This window comes from Vigna unguiculata, chromosome 5 (genome assembly GCF_037176805.1).
Source record: "Vigna unguiculata cultivar grain cowpea cultivar isolate G323 ecotype 2 chromosome 5, ASM3717680v1, whole genome shotgun sequence".
In the NCBI taxonomy this organism is placed as follows: domain Eukaryota; kingdom Viridiplantae; phylum Streptophyta; class Magnoliopsida; order Fabales; family Fabaceae; genus Vigna; species Vigna unguiculata.
Window position 1 is genome coordinate 2,915,651 of NC_140796.1, and position 22,308 is coordinate 2,937,958.

A 22,308-nucleotide genomic window follows, 5' to 3' on the forward strand; every position below is an offset into this window, starting at 1 on the left:
ATACTTCAATCTTTTATATCCTTAATCATTAAATTTTCTTTTATCAAAATTCAAGGTGATAACACATTTTAGTCATAAATAAAAAGAAAATCATGAGCACAAATATACTATACATCGTGTATAATAGAATTGAGAAGATAAATTTTGTTATTATTATGAAAAAAACGGTTCGGATTGGTAAACAAATTAAAAATTTTAATAGAATGAATAACGATGATAAAAAAATTGGTACTTGTAAATATCCGCTTGCAGCATCGTTTTAATCATCAGTACAGGTAGGGATGACAAAAATATCCGTGTCTGCAGATTTTTGCAGATAAAATTTGCGGAGGATAGTTAGTACCCAAGGGTATTTATTATCCGCGGGTAGCAGGTGTTTTAATACCCGTTTATAAATGGGTCGGGTGTGGTATCATACTATTCGTACCCACGGGTACTCGATACCCGCAAAAAAATTAAAATTAAAATTTAATTTATATTTTATTAAGTTAAATTTAATTAAATTTATATTTTATTTTTATAATTTTATATTAAACAATTTATAAAATATATATTTTTTAAATATTTGTGAGTATCGGATATCTACGGTTACTCGCGGGTTTTAAAAATATTCGCGGGTATTTTTTAAGCGGATACCCGGTGGGTAAACGGGTGGGTAGTGGGTGAATTTTTTTTGGCGGGTCGAGTTGCGGGTAGGCACTATCCGTGCTCGACCCGACCCGTTGTCATCCCTAAGTATCAGTCTATGTTGATCAGTGATGATAACGGTATGTTCTGATCGTTCTTGTGATGTTTCTATATGTAGATAGAGCATCCTGTGGAGTTAGAGGCGTTTGACGTTTATAGAGCGACCTAAGCAGGATAACATGTAAGAGAAGCTAATAGCTTTTAGAGTTAATGAGTCATATCTTGTATGATTGTGAAGTATTTGATATGTTATGATGAATTACCAATGCTTGTGATTGTGGTATGTTGATCTTTTAAACGATTGAATTGAATTTGATTGTATTGTTTGAACTGAGGGTATTTGAGAAAAATAGAGTTGTTGGATCATGAACCTAATTGGTGCGACGTACTATAATTTAACACTCTTTTTGACCACTGTCTATAGTAGGAATACCAATTAGAGTAATGAAACAGGTCCAGATTTTTCAAAAAGCTTAATTTGATGTTACTGATATCTGATACAACGCTAAGTCTCACGTGGTAGCGCTGAACGCTCGTTTTTGCGAATCAATTGGCGCTGAGCGTTGGTTTTGTGAATTGATCAACGTTAGGCGTCACTTTCTGGTGCTCAGAGCTACCTAGTTTTCAACACTGCGTCTTATTGATAAAATGAAGATTCTCACTTCGTTAACCGTCAGATTAAACTGAAATTTTGACAATTGATTATAGATACGTGAATCTTCATTTTGATCGGTGGGATATTTGTTTTAAAGTATGTGATTAGAGAAATGGTTTTCACTGTTTGGATGTATTTCATGTATAGTGTCAATTGCATGTTTTTGTTGTTTTGGTTACTTTGGATGTTTTGTGTATACTTAAACTGGATTCTATAATCCCTATTACTATGCATTGAGATAAAATTATTATTGTGGGTTGATAATGTCCATTTTTACATCTTTTTGTGCGTTTATTGTCAAGAATAAATCAACTCTTTCCTACCTTTTATCTTGTTATATCCTCAAGTTTAGTGTGTTTTGTATTGTTTTGTGTTTTAGTTATTTTATGTTTGTTTTGCCTCTAATCTCTCTTTTAAGTGTGTTAAATAAGTTAATAGGAAGCATTTGTGATGGAAGAAAACAAGCAAGAACTCAAGGGAGCATGATTGAACAAGAAAATATTGATTTTGAAGCAAATACCCACGTCAGGCGCCACTAGAATCACGCTTAGTGCTTCAAATACATAATGCTGTCAAACTGGACAAGGCTGAGCGGTGGAAAGTGGGGCTGAGCGCCATTCAGTTCGCAAAATCTGGTGTTGAGTGCTGCTGAGACAAGGCTGAGCGGTGGCTCACTGACATGTCAAAAAATGGGTTTTTAAACTTGTTTCTCGCGAGGGTTTGGTCCATTCCTCATTTTGCACAATAGAGAAACACTTTTGGGTGCTTGGAGAGCCTCTTGGAGGTTGCTAGGGGTGTTGGGAAACTTTCCCACTCCTCCTTGGGTCTTCTCCATTCATGGTGGTTTTTCCCCCTTTTGGGGTTGGAGAGGAAGATGGGTTACAAATTGAAGGTGTTGATGCGAAGGGGAGGCACAATTGGAGCATGGACCAGTTGCTAAGAACCTTGGGAGAGGGCTTGCATCTTCTCTTTGGTTTCCATCTCTTCCCTATCTCTCTAATTTGTAAAACCTAGGTTCTCCACCATGGAGAGCTAAACCTATTTGTTGAGATTAGATGTAATGAACTAAATTCTTGTGTATTTTGTGATGTTAATCCATATGCTTTTCCATTTGTATGTTAGCATTTGATTTCCATGCTTAATGCTTGCTTTGGTTTGGCCACCCATGCATGATTTGTGGTTCTTGAGGTGTTGGAAAATGTCTTTTGAACCTAGAACTGAAATTGAATGCCTAATGGAGTTTGTATCTAGGGATAGAACATGATTCATTAGTAATCTTAAGACTCTTGAACTTAATGCATGATTTCGCTTGTTTAGGATTCAAGGAATTGAAATTTGATGAGTTATCATAGACTCAAAGTCGCTAGGAATAGGATTTGAGTATTTTTGTGTGTTGATTTCGGCATGAAATTGGAATTGAGATGTTTGTGAATGCATGAGAATAAAGTGAATGAAATCTAGTCTTGACAATTGTATATAATCTATGTTAAATTTATGTTGCACTCCAACTGTTTGATAAAATACCAAAAAGAGTTTCTTTGTGTTTTTGTGAGCTTTGTTGTCTATTTGAGTTATAAATTGTGAGAGTTGTCATGTGTTGCACAAGTCCCTGTGGAGAGAACGATATTTATTATTTGCTACGTGCGACTGGTGCACTTGCCGTTTTTCACCTAACATGGGTATATAAGATGATGATTGGTATGAAATTTTGTGTGAGCATACGAAGTTATGATGTTTAAGGAATTTCAAGGAGAAGTTCTATATGATGGTATTTTAGTGTATGCAAGGACTTGGTATTGGTTGGTATACTGATGCTCTAATAATCATTAAGACTCACGTAGAGCATAATGAGTTATGTTGTGAGGAGTAGTAGGAGGTCATAATCACTGGACTTGATCAAGTCCTAGATGCGAAGGAGATTTACCTTATGAGTAGTTGGGTGATAACCCATTGAAGCCAAACTTTGCAAAGTTTGGGAACCATGCACAAGTGCAAGCCACCAAGAGATCCGATGTCACTTGCATGTATCTGGATAATTGAGTTTAATGTCAATTGTATTTCTAATTATATGTATGCCTATGTGTGTTATGTTGGTAAACTGAGTTAAGTTTTTATATGAATATTTCCTTGTTTACATTAGCTTATCATTCTTCTGTGTTTCTGTGTTATTTGTCTTTTTTTGCGATGATCACCTATTCGGTGGAAGCAGATGTAGTTGCAATGTCAGAGGAACCTCAGGAGGTTGAGGAGTCATCTTTTAAGTTGATATAACGTTTCAGTGGGAGTTGTTGTAAGTGAGTAGTCTGTGCTTAGAATTAGGATTGGTCTTTTAATTGGTTTGCATAAACGTTATACTTTTATAGTCTTATCTGTTTTAGGATTGTATTAATATACTTTATACATTAGATCTTCTGCTTTGACTACTACAGTGAAACAATCCTATTTTATTAGTTTTTATTAGGATGTTATATAGATGACCAACAAATTAGTATTATATGTCGTCCTTAAAATAGAATGATACATTAATCTTCTTATTCTTCTTTTTAAGTTTTTGTTTTAATTTTTTTTAATATATATATATATATATATATATTAAAAATATACTTAATTATATAAATATTTTTTAATTAATTAATTAATATATTTAATTGAATAAATTAGAATATTTGTTACTTTTTATATGCTAAATTATATTAAAATATTTAATTATTTAATTTTAAACTGTAAAAGTTAAATTTTAAAATTACAATATATATATATATATATATATATATATTTATATATATATTTGTGTGTATTTAAATAATACAATGTAAAAATGATTTTTAAGTTATCTCTTATTTTAGTTATTAATTTATAAAAGTCAAGTAAAAAAAACTGGTGAATATTGTACTAAATTTTGGTAAATTAAACATCAGTGGTTACCTTAAAATTTCAACGACTAACAAATAATACTGTAATACTGTGCCAATGAAATAAACAAATAATATTTTAAGAAATAGTATGAAGTATTTTTATACTTATTTTATTCCATTTAACATTGTCATATATATATATATATATATATTATATTTTGCGAATTGCTGACGTTTGGTTATTAAAAAATAATAATTTACTTTGGTGATTAAGTTTTGGATGTGGACATTTTGTTGTAGTGTTGATTGAATATGACATATTACAGCTACATGAAATTTCTCCCAACCCAGTTTTGTGTTTTAACACGTATCTATTACCTATGCCATGATGAATGTGAGGAGTGTCGGGTCCCTTATTAATTACTAAATTATGTTATGTGGATACTGACCGATCAAAAATAACACCAGGTAAAATTAAAAAAAAAAAAATAATTATATGGACAAACGTCATAAGTGACGCATTACGAGAGTCCAAGACTAGTATTCTTCTGCACATACATAGAAAGTATACACAATGAATTCATTTTAAAACTTACAGTGTATCTGAAAATAACAAGGTTATGAAAATTATTAATTTAAAAATATTTTGAAAAACAATTGAAAATTTTAAATAATTTATATTTGAACCTCGTTATTCTTTCTTCTTATTTTTTTAACGTTCCTTTTCTTATAAATTAAGAAAATGTTAAATCAATTTTCCTGAATTGTATTAGGCATTTTACTCTCTATTCTCTTTCTCTCTCTTCTTTTGTCGAAGATTAGTCTGCCTGGAAAAGAAGTTGACCATGTCTCTTCAAACCCACCAACTTTGACTTGTACAAAGTACATCAGTTGCTTGCATGCATTTCAATAACTATATAAGACAAACAGCATCGTACATACAAACAACAACATCAAACATTTCATTCCCACACTGTTCTATTGTTTCCCTTCAACGACGAGTTCACCAAAATGGGCATCCCTCACTTTCTTTGTTTACCATTACCTATTCAAGGACACGTGAACCCCCTCATGCAGTTTTCTCTTCTTTTGGCCAAACATGGTTGCAAGGTCACTTTTGTGCACACAGAGTTCAGCTACAAAAGAGCCAATACTGCAGGTGGAGACAACAAGGAGGAGGCACTGGTAAAGTTGGTGACTCTCCCTGATGGTTTGGAGCCTGAAGATGACAGAACCGATGTGGCCAAATTTCTTTTTTCAATGAAAAACACCATGCCTGCTTTGCTTCCAAAGCTCATACAAGACATCGATGCCTCCGATGTTGAGAACAAGATAACATGTATAATTGTTACCATAAACATGGGTTGGGCTTTGGAAATCGGCCACAAATTGGGAATCAAAGGGGCTCTTCTCTGTCCAGCATCTGCAACTTCCTTGGCTTCTGCTGCCTCCATCCCAAACCTTATTGAAGATGGCATCATTGATTCTGAAGGTAAATAAATATCCCTTTCTTTTGGAAAAATTTTCATTTTTAGCTGTTTGTTGTAATTGTGTCTCCTAGTAGTTTATATGATTTGGTTTTGGCATTACAGGACTTCCCACCAAAAACCAACAAATTCAACTCTCTCCGGAAATTCCCATGATGGACACAGATCACCTTCCATGGCATGGCTTTAAGAAGATGTTCTTTGATCATCTTGTGCAAGAGATGCAAACTCTGAAGTTAGGAGAGTGGTGGCTTTGTAACACTACTTATGATCTTGAGCCAGGAGCATTTTCCATGTCACCAAAGTTCCTACCCATTGGGCCATTGATGGAAAACAGCAACAGAAGTTCATTCTGGGAAGAAGACAGAGCTTGTTTGGAGTGGTTAGATGAACAAGCACCTCAATCTGTTGTGTATGTTTCCTTTGGGAGTTTAGCAGTAATGGATCCAAAGCAGTTTAAAGAATTAGCTCTGGCACTCGATCTCCTTGACAGGCCTTTTATCTGGGTTGTGCGTCCGAGTAATGAGAAGGAAAACGTGAATGCATACCCTAATGATTTTCATGGAAGTAAAGGTAAAATAGTTGGTTGGGCCCCTCAGAAGAAGATACTGAACCACCCTTCAATTGCTTGCTTCATTAGTCACTGTGGTTGGAATTCTACCCTCGAAGGTATATGTGCTGGTGTACCTTTCTTGTGTTGGCCATTTACAACTGATCAATTTCTGGACAAGTCTTATATTTGTGATGTGTGGAAGATTGGAGTTGGATTAGAAAAAGATGAAAGTGGAATAATTTCAAGGGAAGAGATAAAGAAGAAGGTGGATGAAGTGGTTGTTGACGAAGACATTAAAGCAAGGTCTTTGAAATTGAAGGAGATGACCATAAACAACACACAAGAAGGTGGACAGTCATCAAAGAATCTAAGCTTCTTTATTGATTGGGCCAAGTAGTGATGCTTCCTTTGGATAACAACAATGTCTTTTTCTCCGGACTGAAAAAAGAACATGTATTTTTCTTTTGTTATCGTTATTGTAGTTGATATAGCAGAATAAATTTTTCATTTCTCTAAAAGATTAATATTTTTATCAAACACATTCCATTTATTGAATAAGTACTTTGAGTTAGATTTTGTAGTTTCTAGCTTTAAAACATGCATTGCATAGTAGTTTTAGGATTTTAGTGTTCTTGTTAGTCAAATTTTCCCAGCACAACTTGTTTACAAACATTTGCATCTATATATTGTCATTTCCACATAATGATATTAAGGTTGCCCTATATTTCATTCTTAAGAAAAATTGATTTTGACTAAGATCTTTACACGACAAAAAGCTTTATCAAATAACCAAACTAAAAAATTTAAAAATTACAAAAAAAAAAATAGGAAAATAAAAAATTAAGGTGAAACCCAATTTTTTGTTAGGTTTTCATAAAAACTGCTGACACTTAAAAGGAGATTTCCAAAACCTTCACTGTTCTATTTCTTTCTAGAGATTATTATAACATCAACTAATAAACCTAACTAAAATTATATATTTTCTTAGTGTTATATGTAAATAATTCATGAGCAAACACAAAAGTTATATTTTAACAATCATTGTAATAATCTATAAAATATTTTAACTGAGTATTAATAAGAAAGGGGATGGTTTAGTAATGAAATGGATATATCATTATAAACTTTACAAAACATATATTAATGAATGATTCAAATACATTCACACATAAAAACAAAAACATATTCATAATTGTTTTAAAGCATATCATCAAAGCAAAATTTATTTCAAAAGAATTTGATAAGTTTAATAGCAAAATTTCTAGTTATTTGACTAGATTAGAAGTTAGTTCAATCAACATAAAAAGTTTAAAATACTAAAAGTAGATATTAAAGAGTTTTTAAGCTTATAAAGTATAAACTATTTTAGTTAACTTATAACTTGTATCTTTTTTTTTTTCATGATCATCTTTTATATTTTAATATTTTTTTTATCATAACTAACTTCTTTTAATTATTACGATGTATTTCAATTTTATAAGGATAGTTAATTATTTTACTATTTTTAGTATTTGTTAGATTACTTTTTAATATTTATGCAGTTTAAATTAAAAAATATATTTAACACAAGAAATTGAAGTCACCAATATTGTGTTGATGATATTTGAAAATTACACATGATAAAAAATGTAAAATAAAAACTTAATATAATAGTAGTTTAAATTGGTAAATACAAAAAATTAATTCCTAAAAATAAATAAAAATTAAATATAATTAATTAGGTTGGATCAAATGACTTATTCAAATAAAAAAATATAGAACTTTTAAAAAATAAATAGAAGTATTAAGCTTTTAAAAATATAATCTTTAATTATAATATATATATATATATATATATTTATATAATAAAATCTATGTAATTATATCTTTTTATGATATTTTACAGTTAGCAACTGATTATTAGTTAATTCTACTAATTTCTTTTAACATAACAAATGTAAGGCCCTTTATTTTTTTCCTGTCCTAAAGTTAGTGGGCTGCCCTACAGTATTGGGCCTAAAGGCCGGCCCACAGTATAAGTCCTTAGGTCTGCCCTAAACCTAAGGTACCCTACCATTTTCAAAAAAAAAACTTTGCCCTTGCCTTGAGCTGCAGCCGCCACCCCCCTCCGCTAGGGTTCCGTTCGACTGTCACGTAAGCTTAAGGGGTTTCTACTCCACGTAAGTAACTCTAAACCTATTGTACTTACCTCCTAAAGCTTTACATTCGTTTTCCACCGATTAAAGTCCGAAAATAATCATGTCCACCGCTGTTCCGCCAGTTCTTAGGTCCGTCACTCGAGCCGCTGTGCTCCGGAGTCTAGTGCCGAGGTCTGTACGAACCCATTTCCAGGTACGGGAAGTTAGGGTTTCAGTCTTTTGGTGTTGTCTTGGCTGTTCTGGAGTGAGTTACTGATTGCATGGATAAATCCTTCGTTTTGGTGTGATTAAATGCTTTGTATGCTTGGTTGGTTCGATATACATGACTGTTGTAGTGAAGAACAGTGGCGAGACCTGTTAATCTCGCCCAAGCGAGTCAATCTCGCCTAGGCGAGATGAAACAGGGAGCTCGCCTAGGGCTATTGCACGAAAGGTCGCCCAGGCGACTCACTCAACTCTTGAGCGAGCAGGCAACTCGCCCAGGCGAGAGGGATCTCGCTTAAGCGAGATCCCGCGTTGCTCATGCTCCTGCCTTTGTGCTCTCGCCTAGGCGAGGGGGAGGCTCGCCTGAGCGAGCACGTCTCGCCTGAGCGAGACCCCTCAGCTTGAGCGAGATGTTGGGCGAGACAGTGTTGTGATTTAGATGTTTGATGTTTCCTGAGTGATCTATTTTGGTTGGGTATGATTGTGTGATGATGGACATGTATATAATAGAATCTTTTGCATGTTTGGCATGAGTTATGAACGACGTATGACGGGCTGGGTATGATATTGACATGTGAAATGAATGAATGGATTGGAACTAAAGAAATACGTGATTAATATGAGATGAGACCCTAGATTCATGGGGTGGTGATGATCCGAGGTATGGATTCGAAATCTGACGCGTATGAGGAAATTAATCTCAGGGGTTGGTATGGAAATGTAAAATATGGTTTTAATATTCTCTTATTGCTGAATTATGAATGTTGGTCCGTGTCAGCGTGTAAATTCCTTGGGGTCCCTAGGTGAGACCTCCGGGGTCGCGCTTCAGTGGTCGGGACGTAATTCCATGGCCCCTGCTAGTGGGTGTTCATGGTGGTGCCCCATCTGTATAACTAGGTAAGGATTCAAGGTAAGGTTGCATCCTGACGCTCCGAGGAGCCAGTTAGTCTCACTTAGAGCGGACTGACTCTTGTGGTGGGAGTAGCAGGAGGCCTGAAACTCATTAAGGGCTAACCTTGTGGTGGGAGAGATTTTGATTCATCGTAACACTGGTAAAACATAGCTCAGGATCGAGCAGCTCAGGGTCGAGCAGAGGTATCCACAACAAGTGCAAGCATCCGCTGAATCCGACCGAGTTATACGTATCCGGATGAGTCGAGTCGAGTCGTAGTGTATTGAATGAAGAGTCATAACATGTTTGGTTGCTATGTGGATGAGATGATGAAAATATATTTGATTGCATGTTGAATATGTTGTTGGCTCTAGCTTACCCGTTTTGTTGCATGGTTGTGATTGTATGTGGCTGTTCTTTCTTGCGATGATCATCAACTTGGTTGATGGGAGCAGATGGGCGAGGCTCTCGTGGTCAACCAGGGAATGACGACTCCGCTACTTAGCCATCTGGGCTAGATCTCGAACGTCTTTCTTTCATGTTTCTTTAGGGCTATGGCCCCTGTATTCGTGGTTATTAGATTGTAAACTTTTAGTTAAACAGCTATCCTGCTTTTGTTGGCATCGTGGTGTGCCTAGTTTTGTAGGGGTGAGGTTGAGAACCCCAGGACTGCGTTGTCATGCTGTTATCACGTGACGTTTCCTTTAATTTCGTTTAATAATTAAATGGGACGTTACAACAAATTAGCTTATTACAAATTTATAAACTAAAAGTTTGTTAATTAAGAGCAACATTGTCAACTATTAACTTACAACTTAGTTTTTGTGGTTTTAATATATTTTATTTTACAACATTGCTGACGTTTACAAATAATAATTTACTTTTGGTGTTTGAATTTTGGATGAGGACATCTTGTATTGTTGAATGTACGTGACATATTACAGCTACATCAAATTTCTCCCGAGCATAGTTTTGTGTTTCAACACGCCACCTATTTCTAGGGATGGCAATGGGCGGGACGGGGACGGGTTTCGCTATTCCATACTTATTTTTACAGAAAAAATTCATCCCCATTCTCATATCTAAACTCAATGGGTATCAAATTTTTGTCCCATCCCCATCCCCACCGGGTAACGGGTATAATCTTGTACCGTGTTCTAACAACTTCAATATTAATTTTTATGAGAGAAAAAAAATACGATAAAGAAAACATAATATTATCAAATATTCAATATTAGGAGGATGATTGCTTTTTCCATATCAAATACTTTGAAATAAATTATAATTGTCTACATTTTATATTTGAATACCAAATAAAATTTCATGAAAACCAAAACATTTACTAAATTTGCAAACTACAACATTAATGAAACTTAGTTGATAAAATTAAAAAATATTTCAAAAAATATAAAAGGAAAATAAATATTCAAATTAAAATATATTTTAAATGTTTGTTTAGTTCAATTTTTTAAATTCTAATGAATCTCTTTTTTAAATAATAAAAGTTATAATACATCATTTGATCAAAATGACACAAAGAATTACATTAAAAAAATACATCTTTTGAACTTCAATAAAAGTTATAATACATCTTTTGAACTTCAATATATGTTGGACAGTGACAAAAAAATATTCATAGCAATTACATTAAATTTTTATATTGTAGTAAATAAAAGTTGTTCATACAATTAAAGTGAAAGAATTACAGTATGCTTAATAATGAGTTATAAAATTAAAAAAATTAGATAGAATATATCAAAATATTATTCTACATGATGAAAATAAATAATAAATAAAAATATTAAAAAACTAACAAATGTGTGTTTTAGAAATAACTTGACAGACTATCGAAAGAAATCGCAGAAAGGAAATCAAATGTACAATTAAGGTATGATAAGATGAAAAATATCTTAGAGAACAAATTATTAAATTATGTTTGAAGTGGATAAAATTAAACAGAAATATCATTAGTGCCCAAAAAATTTGTCACTAAATTACAAATAAATTAGTAATTAAATTGGTCACTAAATCAAGTACCGATTCAATCATTGAATCGGTCACTAATTTAATAACTGATTCAGACAATAAATCAACTACTACCACCAGTGACGAAAAATGGTGAATGATATGGGTTAATGACTAAATCAGTCACTATTTCATGTTTTTCTTGTAGTGAATTATCATATATTATTCCTAAATATCATTATATATATATATATATATATATATATATATATATATATATATATATATATAATTTAACCACTTCAAACATAATTTAAAGTGAAAAAATTACAGTATGATTAATAATGAGTTATAAAATAAAAAAAATTAGATAGAATATATCAAAATATTATTCTACATGATGAAAATAAACAATAAATAAAAATATTAAAAAACTAACAAATGTGTGTTTTAGAAATAATTTGAGAAACTATCGAAAGAAATCACACAAAGGAAATCAAATGTATAATTAAGGTATGATAAGATGAAAAATACCTTAGAGAACAAATTATTAAATTATGTTTGAAGTGGTTAAAATTAAATGGAAATATCATTAGTGCCCAAAAAATTTGTCACTAAATTACAAATAAATTAGTAATTAAATTGGTCACAAAATGAAGTACCGATTCAATGACGAAAAATAGTGATTGATATGAGTTATTGACTAAATCAGTCATTATTTTATGTTTTTCTTGTAGTGAATTATCATATATTATTCCTAAATATCATTATATATATATATATATATATATATATATATATATATATAATTTTAACTACTTCAAACATAATTTAAAGTGAAAAAATTATAGTATGATTAATAATGAGTTATAAAATAAAAAATAATTAATAGAATATATCGAAATATTATTCTACATTATAAAAATAAACAATAAATAAAAATATTAAAAACTAACAAATATGTGTTTTAGAAATAATTTGAGAAACTATTAAAAAAATTGCACAAAAGAAATTAAATATATAATTAAAATATGATAAAATGAAAATTAACTTAAAGAACTAAGAATACTTTTCAAAATAAAATAATATAAAGATAACAAAAGAAAAATACATGTTATTTTTCAGTACGGCCAAAATACATTGTTATCCAAACGAAGCATCACTACTTTGCCCAATCCATGAAGAAGCTGAGATTCTTTGATGACTGTCCTCCTTCTTGTATGTTATTTATAGTCATATCCTTCAATTTCAAAGACCTTGCTTTAATGTCGTCATCAGCAACCACTTCATCCACCTTCTTCTTTATCTCTTCCCTTGAAACTGTTCCACTTTCATCTTTTTCTAATCCAATTCCAATCTTCCACACATCACAAATATAAGACTTGTTCAGAAATTGATCAGTTGCACATGGCCAACACAAGAAAGGTACACCGGCACATATGCCTTCGAGGGTAGAATTCCAACCACAGTGACTAATGAAGCAAGCCAATGAAGGGTGGTTCAGTATCTTCTTCTGAGGGGCCCAACCAACTATTTTACCTTTGCTTCCATGGAATTCATTAGGGTATTCATTCACGTTTTCCTTCTTCTCATTACCCGGACGCACAACCCAGATAAAAGGCCTGTCAAGGAGATCGAGTGCCAGAGCTAATTCTTTAAACTGCTTTGGATCCATTACTGCTAAACTCCCAAAGGAAACATACACAACAGATTGAGGTGCTTGTTCATCTAACCACTCCAAACAAGCTCTGTCTTCTTCCCAGAATGAACTTCTGTTGCTGTTTTCCATCAATGGCCCAATGGGTAGGAACTTTGGTGATATGGAAAATGCTCCAGGCTCAAGATCATAAGTAGTGTTGCAAAGCCACCACTCTCCTAACTTCAGAGTTTGCATCTCTTGCACAAGATGATCAAAGAACATCTTCTTAAAGCCACGCCATGGAAGGTAATCTGTGTCCATCATGGGCATTTCCGGAGAGAGTTGAATTTGTTGTTTTTTGGTGGGAAGTCCTATAATTCCAAAAGGAAATCATATACACTACTATGAGAAATAATTACAACACACAGCTAAAAATGAAAAATTTTCCAAGAAAGGGATATTTATTTACCTTCAGAATCAATGACGCCATCTTCAATAAGGTTTGGGATGCAGGCAGTACAAGCCAAGGAAGTTGCAGACGGTGGACTGAGAAGAGCCCCTTTGATTCCCAATTTGAGGCCGACTTCCAAAGCCCAACCCATGTTTATGGTAACAATTATACATGTTATCTTGTTCCCAACATCGGAGGCATCAATGTCTTGTATGAGCTTTGGAAGCAAAGCAGGCATGGTGTTTTTCATTGAAAAAAGAAGTTTGGCCACATCGCTTCTGTCATCTTGAGGCTCCAAACCATCAGGGAGAGTCACCATCTCTACTAGAGCCTCCTCCTTGTTGTCACCACCAGCAGTATTGGCTCTTTTGAGGCTGAACTCTGTGTGCACAAAAGTGACCTTGCAACCATGTTTGGCCAAAAGAAGAGAAAACTGCATGAGGGGGTTCACGTGTCCTTGAACTGGAAATGGTAAACAAAGAAAGTGAGGTATACCCATTTTGGTGAATCAATAGTTCATAGAAACACTAGAACAATTGAGAAGACTCGAATCAAGTGTAGGAACGAAATGTGTGTTGGTGTTGTTTGTTGTGTGTATGTATGATGCGTTTTGCCTTATATATGGTTATTAAAATGCTTGCAGTACACTGATGTATCTCGTATCTCGTACAAGTCAAAGTTGGTGGGTTTGAAGAGACATGGTCAACTGCTTTTCTGGAAGTAGAATAATCTTCCTGGTTTCTGTACAAGAGAGAGGAAGAGTAAAATGCCTAATAAGTTAAATAATATATAATAACCAGAAGAGATCAAATTAATAATGTTATTGAAAAGTTTATAAACAAATTTATGAGAATACCGTAACTTATATTTAAAAATTGAGTTATGATAGGTTAACAAAGTTTTTAACAAAATTTTTGACAAAGTTTTATATTCCGGTAAAAAAAACATTATTTTATTATTTTATTTTAATTAAAAAATAAAAATTTAATCTGTTTTAATTTTATTTTTAAAAACTTTGTTAAATTTGTCAAAAAAAAATTGTCAAGAAGTAATTTTTCTAATTAATATATATATATATATATATATATATATATATATATATATATATATATATATATATGTGGTGCGTCATTGCTGACGTTCGGTTATTAGAAATAATAATAATTTACTTTGGTGATTGGATTTTGGATGAGGACATTTTGTTTTCATGTTTCAACACACTAACTATCTACCACGACGGTGAGGAGTGTCAAGTGACCCTTGTCAGTTAATAAATTATGTGTTCAAACATTTAAAGGTAAAATTTCAAAAAATAGGAATATAATAGGATACCAAAGTTTTTTATTTTACAAATTTTGATAAATTATCAATTTAAATAAAAAAATATTATTTTATTATATTTTAGTTAAAAAATAAAACATTAATATATTTTAATTTTATTTATAAAATTTTTGTCAAATTTATCAAAAATAAATTGTCAAAAGATAATTTCCTAAAAGAATACACAATGAATTCATTTTAAAACTTAAAGTAAACAAGAAAATAATATTAATTACGATTATTAAAAAATTTAAAAATATTTTAAATTATTTTTATGATTCTTTCTTTTTCTGAAAATGTTTTTTTCTCAAAAATTAAGAAAACTTTAAATCGGGTTTTCTGAACTGAAGACTCAAAATTTCTCAATTAAATTCAAGTGTTAAGAATTTAATTGAAATATTACAATTATAAATTTAACCTGGATTCTTTTTTTTTTTTTAAATATAGAAGTTACATTATTTTCATAAATTTGTTTACAATATTTTCAATAAAATTATTATTTTTATTTCTTTCGGTTATATGTTATTTATGCACTACTCTCTCTTTATCTCTCCTATACATAAACCTTTTTCCACTTCGAAAAAGCAGTTCACCAAGTCTCTTCAATTCAAACCCACCAAGATAACATGTATAATTGTTACAACAAATATGGGTTGGGCTTTGCAAGTCGCTCACAAACTGGGCATCAAAGGAGTTCTTCCCTCCGCAGCATATGCAACTTCCTTGCGAAAGGAAATTAAAACGACTAAAGAAATACAAATTTTGTTTGTACATATCGGTCAAATTAAGACTCACATCATGATGACAAAAAAGACTTGAATGTATGACAAGTCAAGCTTAGAGCTAGTATACTATACATGTTCGAATGCATCTCAACCATATTTAAATTAAAATGTACTTGACCTAAGTATATTTGACCATTAATGTTGGTAAAATATGATTAAGTTAAGGTGAAGGTTAAGGCATATTAGACAAAGTTAATTAAGATAATTAACCATGTGAATTAGGTGCATTCGGCTAAAAACCCATAAACAGGATACAAATAGTAAGTGCACAAGATAAATTAATTACATTCAATTATTACTATATCTAATATTATATGACACATTTGGTTGATTTAAACGTTGGAGTCTCTTCTCTTGACACACCCACATTTTGGCTTGAAGAGTCAAGTACTTATAATAAAGATGACAACAAGTTGTGTTGGATACAGATACTCAACATATAACAAAAAAGTCCAATTCATTACTGTCAGATACACGTTTAAAAATTACTTACGAATTTTCTAAAACCTTCATAGATATTTAACAAAATATATTGTATAAATTTTTAAAATAAATTCTAAATAAAATTAAAAAAAAATATAAAATATAATAAAAATGAAAATTTATTTTTTATTAAATTTAACTTAATAAAATATAAATTAAATTTTAATTTTAATTAAATTTTATTTAATAATTTTTTTTTCGGATACCATCCAACCTTATAAACATATGTTAAAATACATGTTATCTGCAGATATCAACTCTCTATTACAAATTTTACCCGCGAATAACTATAAACATAGATATTTTTTGTCATCCAAATCCTAGAGCATTCTAACTTAAAGACGTGAAATGGTAGCTTGGAGTGTGCATGAATATTCGAAGAATATCCTCGCAAAGTGTGTATTCGGTCGTATAAGAAAGATAATATTTTTTAGTGAAGGGTTTTAACAGACTTTTGGGTGGCTAAACAAATTTCTCGAATCAGCATTAACGAAAAACAATTCAAACTAATTTTGATTTAAAGTTTTTCAATCAACATAAATCCTAACAAATTATTCATAAAGAATAGTATTGGCATCAATGATAAAAAAAATTTAATGATGTTAGACATCAACAAAACTAAAACCACGAAAAAATATCATTAAAAAAAATATAATTCATGAATATCAGTTTTCCAACATTTTTCGAAAAAAAAAACTAACTATAATATTGTGTAAGAAATAATCGTGATCTAAAAAAATCCTAATGATATATATAAAAAGATAACTTGTTTACATCAACCAAAAATTAATTTTTTCAAAATATTTTGATTTTAGTCAAATCTAAGACATTTGAATCAAAATTAAGTTGGTAAATAATACAAAGAAAGAAACATTAATAAGAAAATATGAATAATTTTAATTTGTTATTAATTAAGTTTAATAAATTACTTAAATAAAACACTATTATTTTATTTTCTTTAATTTTTTTCCTAAATAATATATTTTCTCATAAAATTTTATACATTATTTGTTAGAATAAATTACTTTCTTAAAATTTCCAACAAACATTGAAATTCCATTGTATGAAAAATAAAGTTTGTTTCGAATTTTTAACCATTGCTAAAAAGCAAAAGTAAAACAAATTTGAAACCCACACCCTATATTTCATTCAAATAAAACTTAAACCTATTAAAATTTAATATAATTAAAAAATTATTGTTATGTGTATCATGGGTTGCAGAGCGGTCCAATTAAAACTAAGTATAATTAAAATTTAATACAGTTAAAAGTTTACCTTATTGGTAGTGTGAACTGCAACATCACCTAACAGTCACACTCTTCAATGAATTTCAATTAGTATATAATTCAATCAAAGCTAATAAATGAATTTTTAATTAAAACAAAATTTCAATCTAATTAAAAATAAAGAGCGTTTTTTCTACATCATTTACCTTCGCCAAATCAATTAAAGTAAATTTTTTTTTCACCCTTAAAACTTGTATGGTTAAGATTATAAGAGATAGTGATTAGTTTTGTAAATTTAAATTCACAAAATTCAAATCTATGATTCATGTTACCCTTTCATAATTTACAATTTTATGAAATCCATTTTAACTACTATTTGAACCACTTGATGCTAAACAATCTTTACATAAATCACACTATCAATAGCGTTATTAACTATTTTTCGAAAAGCGTAACGTTGAGACCACAAAAGTACAGTTAGGCCAGAAATAGGTAATAACTTTCTGAAGGTTCTGACATGTTTTACCACAACCAAGTGCAAGCCTTAAATGGAGCAACACTCACACGCACTCTTCGTCTTCATCTCCAACAATTGATGCAGTGAAAGCGAATTTTGAAGTAGATGGGTAACCCTCACTTTCTGGTGATTCCATATCCAAGTGTAGGACATGTGAATCCCCTTATGCAGTTGTGTGAGGTTCTTGCCACACATGGCTGCAACATCACTTTTCTAAACACAGAGTTCAACCACAAACGAGCAAATACAGCAGATGCTGCGCTGGAGAATTTCAAGGGACCCCAGATAAAGTTTGTGACGCTCCCAGATGGTTTGGGCCCTGAAGATGACAGAAAGGACCCCAAGAAACTTATTTTCTCCATCAAAACTCACATGCCTCATATGCTTCCCAAACTCATTCAAGATATCAATGCATTGAATGTTAACAATAGCATCACTTGCATTCTTGTCACAGTGAATATGGGTTGGGCCCTGGAAGTTGGTCATAAATTGGGAATTAAAGGTGCTGTTTTGTGGCCTGCATCTGCCACTTCGTTGGCCACATGTGATTACTTACCAAAGTTCATTCAAGATGGAATCCTAGATTCAGATGGTAAAGTTTTCAACCGCACATATTTCTAGAGTTTCTCTTAATGTCAAATTTCTCTACTTTCTACATTGCCAATATTTAAACTGTGTGTGTCATGGGTAACATAACATTTGATGCAAAGTAGGAGTTTCTATTGTATGATAGTTTGTCTACTTATAATGTTTGATAAACGAAGTTATGCATGTGACATTGTTTGAGCGAGCAATTTTATCATGGGTAAGATCGACTAAGGATTGAGTTATAATCTCTGATGTTTTGTCTGTAACTCTGTGATGTTTCTTCTGTAACTCTGAGTTTGACAAAAAATTTACAGTGTACTGTGTGTTAATTTACTTGCTACTGCATGTACCCATATCAGATTAAAGCAATGCTCAACTTTTTAACGTTTTACTAAAATTTGGTGTTAAGTGTTACTTCTAAAAGCACTGAAGTTAGGAGAACCAAGTCACAGTTAAGATATATGAGAAAAAAAGATTTGTAACTTTACCTCATTCTTAATGCTTTGAAGGAAACCCTGTGGAAAAGAAAGAAATTGAACTCTACCCAAATATGCCAATGATGGACACAGCAAACTTTCCATGGTGTGGCCTAGATAAGACTCTGGTTCATCATATTGCACAAGAGATGCAGACTATTAAGTTAGGAGAATGGTGGCTTTGCAACACAGCACAAAATCTTGAGCCTGCTGCATTTTCCATATCACCACGGTTCCTACCTATTGGTCCATTGATGGCAAGTGACAGCAACAAAAGTACACTCTGGCAAGAAGACACAACTTGCTTAGAATGGCTAGATCATCAGCCACCTCAATCTGTTATATATGTAGCATTTGGTAGTTCGGGAGTAATTGATCACAACCAATTAAAGGAATTGGCTCTTGGACTTGATTTACTTAACAAGCCTTTTCTTTGGGTTGTGAATTCTTGTGACAGTAACAGGGTAAACAATTCATACTCTGATGAATTCCACGGAAGTAAAGGCAGAATTGTGAACTGGGCACCACAGAAGAAGGTTTTGAACCACCCTGCCATAGCTTGCTTCATTAGTCACTGTGGTTGGAATTCTAGCATGGAAGGTGTATGCAGTGGGGTCCCTTTCTTGTGTTGGCCATTAGTAAAGGACCAGTTTGTGAACAGGTCATATATTTGTGATGTGTGGAAGGTTGGACTGAGATTAGACAAGGATGAGAATGGATTAGTATCGAAGGAAGAGATAAAGAAGAAGGTGGAGCAGCTGTTTGATGATGAAGGGATAAAAGCAAGGTCCTTGAAACTGAAGGAATTGACCCTGAATAACGTTGTAGAAGGTGGTCACTCTTCAGAGAATCTGAAAAGCTTTATCAGTTGGGCAGAGTAATAATGCTTTTTAGCTTGGAAATGGTTGAAATATAGTCACTAATAATGTTCATTTTCATTCTGTTGGAATCAAAACTACGCTGTCTTTTAGCATCTTTTAACATATTGAACAATAACTCCCATTTCCATAATAATAAAAGATTGGTTTTTTTCTATCAGCAAAGTATATATTTATATATTTACATTGTTGTATGCTTTAGGTATCTGATAAAGAGTTCAATTAGAACCTTTGTCTAAATATTGAATTGAATCATTGATGTGCAGCATTATCCTTTAAGGTGTTGCTATAGACACTTCACATTGGTCGAGCTTCAAAGATGAGTGTGGCATCCTAATAATAGTTTCAGAGAACAGTGTTCTTTGTTGTTTCTCAATTTTTTGGAAATATGATCACATGAGTTGTTAAAATGAGATCATATTTGAAGTCTTTTGGCTTATTGGAATACTATATGAAGATAAGCAAGTTTCATCTATGAGAAAATCATACTTGGTAAAAGTTGTTCATGTCTGCATTGGTAGATGGTGTGGAAGGTATGCTGATACTAAAATGAGTCTTGAAACAAAGTTTGAAAAGTTGAAAAAGAAGAAAATATGAATGTCAAGGTGCAACCAGGTAATAAAAAATGTTGATAAGTATATTTGAAAATTTTGAGTGCAATCTCAATATCTAAATTAATTAATAAAAACTAAATTAGTGACTAATTCTTTATAATCAAAATCTTCTGTAATTAATATTATTAATTAAATTAAACACAAATTTACAAATTAATTATAATATTTTATTTATAATAGAAATTATTTAATCACTAATATACAGACAATATTATAATAGATTGAAAGATGTGTATTATATGCAGACAATATACAGTGATATAAAAACCACGCAGTTGTCACCTCTTATGGTAAGTTTGGTTGAGGTTCATACATAATTTTTTTTGTAATTAATGTTTTAAATTTATTTATATTGTATTATAGGTCTAGCTAGGTTTAAATAAATAAAAAAATATGTCACTTGTTTCATAAAGGATATTCACTTTATGTAGGAACCTCCATAGAAGGCTAAACCCATCTTGTTTGCCTCACATTTCTTAAACTTTTAGTTTCAAACATTACTTACATCAAAGTATGGTAATTAGTATTTTAATTTAACGAGCAATGAAATAATAATTTAATATGCCTTTGGTTTATTTTTGTTAGAAAATATCAATTAAACTCTTTTTTATGTGTTTTAATTTGATTTTTATTTTAAAAAATTTAATGTAATAATGTTCTTTTTCTAATGATATATAAAAAGTTTTACAAATGTATCTAGCATTAATCTGTAATTTTTCAGTTTTTAATTTCTTTAAGTAAAAATGTATCATGTATCAAGTTCACATCATATCACACGACAGTGACATCGTAATATGATAATGAAAATTTACATTTAAATTTATAAAATTTTTATTTTTAAATCAAATCAAATTTTTGTATAAAATATCAATATAAATATAATTGCCAAAATTAATTTTGAATTTAAAATTTAAAAACTATACGGATTGCACATTACCAATATAATTTTAAAATATTATATTTTATGTTTATAATATTTTTTGAAAGACTTAATTGTTTACAATATTGATGACACGGTATCTTTATGCATTACACAATTCATAATATAGAAAGACATTTTGGAAATATCATTGTATACCACTAATTGATCTCTATACCTTTATAATATTTTTTATTTGTAACTTTATTTTTTATCATTATAATTAAAAAAGTCCCGCGAAAAACAAGTATAATAAAGAAAATAATTTACTATTTGTATTGTGTTCTGCAATCATGGCTCCCACAGTAAGTGAAGAAGCTAACATCAAGCTAAGAGTTGTTTAAGAATAAATTACACATCAAAGCACAACAACATGTTTTGTTGCATAAAGTTTTATATAATAAAATAATGAACAGCGGGACATGAGAGTATGTAATTGACACGTAGGAAAATGTGTAACCTAGTGTCGTGCACGAAAGCAGCACAAGAGAGGAAGAATCAAGACCATGCTTCCTTTTTCGTAATAAAATACAAAATATTACAACTTAACAATGAAGTAAAACATAAAATATTGGATACTGTATGTAACATTGTAATCCATATCCACTGCACAATGGCTTGCGGTGCCTACAGTCTCTGTAACCCTGCTGTATGATAAGTCACCATGATAATACTGTGTTTTTCCTGCAAATGGATCTGTCACACTTCTTACCCTAATTTCTTATACCACAATATCTAAAACTTTAGAGAATATATATTATCTTATATCTCTTCTTTATCTTTATCATCTTTTCTCTAAGCTGGCTTCAACCTTTATCTACATTTCTGGTGCCAAATATTAACTACTGTCACTGTTTCAGTTTTTGTTCTTATGTTTTTTTTTTTGTTAATGGTAGCATTCTTAATATTTTCTAGTCATGGACTCTGATACTAATCAAAAGTTATAAATTTGTGAAGTGTATAGGGGACATCCGGT

General features: G+C 31.3%; 3 protein-coding genes and 1 long non-coding RNA gene across 4 annotated transcripts; 3 read left to right on the plus strand and 1 right to left on the minus strand.

The window, feature by feature from the left end:
- Positions 1 to 5,128: 5,128 nt before the first annotated feature.
- LOC114183200 (UDP-glycosyltransferase 83A1-like) lies at positions 5,129 to 6,774 on the plus strand. Its single transcript, XM_028070129.2, has 2 exons — positions 5,129 to 5,689; positions 5,790 to 6,774. The coding sequence occupies exons 1-2, from the start codon at positions 5,209 to 5,211 to the stop codon at positions 6,632 to 6,634; spliced, it is 1,326 nt and encodes a 441-aa protein (XP_027925930.1). The 5' UTR covers positions 5,129 to 5,208; the 3' UTR covers positions 6,635 to 6,774.
- Positions 6,775 to 8,300: 1,526 nt separating this feature from the next.
- LOC146885985 (uncharacterized) lies at positions 8,301 to 10,130 on the plus strand. Its single transcript, XR_014994933.1, has 3 exons — positions 8,301 to 8,396; positions 8,498 to 8,568; positions 9,927 to 10,130. It is a non-coding gene; the product is annotated as an uncharacterized LOC146885985 (long non-coding RNA).
- Positions 10,131 to 12,524: 2,394 nt separating this feature from the next.
- LOC114183467 (UDP-glycosyltransferase 83A1-like) lies at positions 12,525 to 14,127 on the minus strand. Its single transcript, XM_028070492.2, has 2 exons — positions 13,545 to 14,127; positions 12,525 to 13,446 (listed from the first exon to the last, which is right to left on the minus strand). Exons 1-2 carry the CDS (start codon positions 14,023 to 14,025, stop codon positions 12,599 to 12,601), a joined length of 1,329 nt encoding a protein of 442 aa, XP_027926293.1. The 5' UTR covers positions 14,026 to 14,127; the 3' UTR covers positions 12,525 to 12,598.
- A 3,699-nt stretch (positions 14,128 to 17,826) lies between these two features.
- On the plus strand, positions 17,827 to 19,956 carry LOC114183453 (UDP-glycosyltransferase 83A1-like). The gene is made up of 2 exons (XM_028070477.2): positions 17,827 to 18,449; positions 18,955 to 19,956. Exons 1-2 carry the CDS (start codon positions 17,963 to 17,965, stop codon positions 19,800 to 19,802), a joined length of 1,335 nt encoding a protein of 444 aa, XP_027926278.1. The 5' UTR covers positions 17,827 to 17,962; the 3' UTR covers positions 19,803 to 19,956.
- Positions 19,957 to 22,308: the final 2,352 nt, after the last annotated feature.

What these genes read in the sequence shown, in the direction of transcription:
- LOC114183200 (XM_028070129.2), top strand. Translation starts at nt 5,209, where the DNA reads ATGGGCATCCCTCACTTTCTTTGTTTACCATTACCTATTCAAGGACAC. An exon ending in TGGCATCATTGATTCTGAAG is followed by an intron (nt 5,690 to 5,789) that starts GTAAATAAATAT and finishes TTGGCATTACAG; the next exon opens with GACTTCCCACCAAAAACCAA.
- LOC114183467 (XM_028070492.2), bottom strand. Translation starts at nt 14,025, where the DNA reads ATGGGTATACCTCACTTTCTTTGTTTACCATTTCCAGTTCAAGGACAC. An exon ending in TGGCGTCATTGATTCTGAAG is followed by an intron (nt 13,447 to 13,544) that starts GTAAATAAATAT and finishes TTGGAATTATAG; the next exon opens with GACTTCCCACCAAAAAACAA.
- LOC114183453 (XM_028070477.2), top strand. Translation starts at nt 17,963, where the DNA reads ATGGGTAACCCTCACTTTCTGGTGATTCCATATCCAAGTGTAGGACAT. An exon ending in TGGAATCCTAGATTCAGATG is followed by an intron (nt 18,450 to 18,954) that starts GTAAAGTTTTCA and finishes AATGCTTTGAAG; the next exon opens with GAAACCCTGTGGAAAAGAAA.